Genomic DNA, 2,522 nt, shown 5'->3' with positions numbered 1-2,522 from the left:
GGGAACAAGTCTCCAGGAATGTTCCGACCCCCAGTCTGGAAGACCACAAGACTGTTCCTCAGACATCTAACCAGTGACCAAGCTTTTGCAGGGGAGTGAACGTTGCACGGACATCCCCTCCTCCAGCATAGCTTATTGAGTGGCAAAGGCTCACAAACCATCCCACGACAGTAAGGGCCAGCCTTTTGTTTACGGCCGAAACACCCAAAAGTGATTATGGATCTCAAAACGCCATGAACGATCCCAATTGTTTCACATTTGTCGAATTTCTACATTTCGGGTGTATGTACTCGTTCTTCGTGTTTTCTGAGTGCCTCAATGTGTTTATCATTATTTTTTGATACTGAGTTTCTAGCTATTGATTCCTTTGTTTTGTCAAGTGATTAGTACACAGTGGGTATCATTCTCTTTTGGCCGGATCTACAATCTAATTCTTTGTATAGCAGTTTCCATTTCCTCGGATTGTAGCCCTGACGCCGTTCTTTCTCTAAGATGGACTCTTCGGCACAAGAAAGGACTGCTGCGAGTGAGTTTCCGGTTTCGTTTTATTTTTGGCTATTTTCCTGTGTTTTCTCCCGATGTGGTGAGTTTGTTCTCCAGTTTCTTTTCTTGCGCTTTCCGCTTCGGCCCTCGAGTGCCATGATTCCGCTTCGCGCAGCGCCTAGTTGTGAATGATGTGGAGGACAGTGTAAATTAGAGATCAAATGTTGCAACGATGTCGCACATAATATGACTACATTAGCACTCTGGTACCACCAGAGCGTGGCGAGTTTTGCGCTGATAACCGCATCACATACAAAGTGCCGCACATACCAGTTGACGACGTTGCTTCATGGTGAGTATTTTTTATAAGGAGCTCTCTTGTGCCACCGAGAGATCGGGTCTCTATTCATTTCCTAGTGGTTTAGTGGATTATAGTGGTCACCGACACCCTGGATGCTTTGCTGTTCTGTGGGTCGCACTTGTAATAATGGAGAACAAAATAATTAACTCGAACGAATGTCAGATCCGAAGGAATAGGCATGTCACCAACCCAGGATCCTTCCTGCTGCTCTGCAGTTCGACATTGGCTTCACGAAATCAGAGATCCGTCCTTATTACTGATGTATTGCTGTCAATGATGACGGTCCTAAAACAAACGGTTCTCGTACACATGTCCATGGTGGCGTCCTAAATATGCTGCTAATCGGGCTTGAAAAGCCCAAGTAATTCGGGATATTCTTCGAACCGACCTATCCCTCTCCAAGAGGAAGTTACCACAATAAAAAATCAGTCGCCATAACGTGGATGTTTATCGGTTTCTTTGACGTGGCCGTATTGCTTCAGGTTATCAACGAGGTATTCAACATTTTTTTCTCCTATCCGCCTGGTCTAAAGCTATCACCTTGTCGAGGTAGTCGAGCTTTTGTGCTACAGTATTCCTGTGGGTTATATTGCCTGGAACTCAGTTCCTGAAGGTTCAGTCATGCCACGAAAGCCAACGTGGAGCAGCTCGACGAAGAGCATTGCCTCCATACTGCTAGAAATCGTATCACGCGGAGACCTGGAGGTAATTTCAGTTTGTCCTCTGTGATAGGACTGTGAAAGCGGTAAGGTGTTTCCTTCGAACGATGGGCATATTAACATTTATGGAAGCAGCGATGCTGCGTTCCTCTGATGACGGACAGATTAGAAAACGTCGACACTAGAAATCTCGCATTCCGATTGCCGGACGGCTGACCATGACAGCCGGTAGATTATTCAGTATGGTCGAAGCCAAAGAGTTCGGTGCTCCTCAGAAGTACCTGCTGTGCACGGCCGCACTAAGTGTCAGACATTCATGCTTTATTTCTTGCGTCTTCGGGCCAGGCCACCCCCGGTAGCCAAACGGATCAGATCATTGAGGCGTTGGCTCCTCAAGAAACTCCTATAAAACACTGTCCCGTGATTCAAGCTTTTAATTTGTAGACTAGAAGACTTTCTTAAGAAGAGCATGCTACCATTTTCTCACGATTTATACATTTGAAGCTAACGGCTTAAAGTGGGGTACCTCAAACCCCTTTTTTGTCTGGACAACAGGGGTGTATCGTTCTTCTTTACAGATCTTCATTCATTGACTCGTTATTTATCCAGATCTTCCTGATTCATCTAGCTGTCGATCATCCTACGGTTGCTCCGTTTCTAAGTTCCAGCGTGGTAAAATAGATCAAAATACCTTCCTATTATATTCATTGGAGGTGTTCCACATGCATGGCTCCGGCGTCCTTGTTCATATCTGCTTGTCTCTTTCGACTGATGTTCATTGTATTTCCGCAATCTGTATACAATGCCTCACTACTCAAACTCTTCAAACGAAAGTTAGATTTCTCGCTCTTCGTTCTTCGGATGCCTGGTAGTCCTTATGCAATGGCTTATGCTATTTGTTCCTCTCTAAACTTGTCATTACCAGCCATGATGCATCTTTCAGGCCGCATTTCAGATACACACCCAGGGGGTGGCACGTTTTATTGGAGGTTCATTATTTTTTCCCTTGTAGGGAAAGC

The 2,522-nt window shown here is 45.2% G+C and overlaps 1 protein-coding gene across 1 annotated transcript in view; it reads left to right on the top strand.

Annotated features, from left to right (window-relative positions):
• Positions 1–467: 467 nt before the first annotated feature.
• T265_15316 (hypothetical protein) overlaps positions 468–2,522 on the top strand; it is a gene marked incomplete at both ends in the record, with an annotated part of 3,479 nt that continues 1,424 nt past the window's right edge. Inside the window, 2 exons of the mRNA XM_009177541.1 lie at positions 468–526; positions 760–835. Of these exons, the coding sequence (XP_009175805.1) occupies positions 493–526; positions 760–835 (110 nt within the window). The remainder of the gene's footprint in view (positions 527–759; positions 836–2,522) is intronic.

Source organism: Opisthorchis viverrini (assembly GCF_000715545.1).
Source record: "Opisthorchis viverrini unplaced genomic scaffold opera_v5_432, whole genome shotgun sequence".
Lineage (NCBI taxonomy): Eukaryota > Metazoa > Platyhelminthes > Trematoda > Opisthorchiida > Opisthorchiidae > Opisthorchis > Opisthorchis viverrini.
This window is presented reverse-complemented; position numbering and strand designations above follow the sequence as displayed.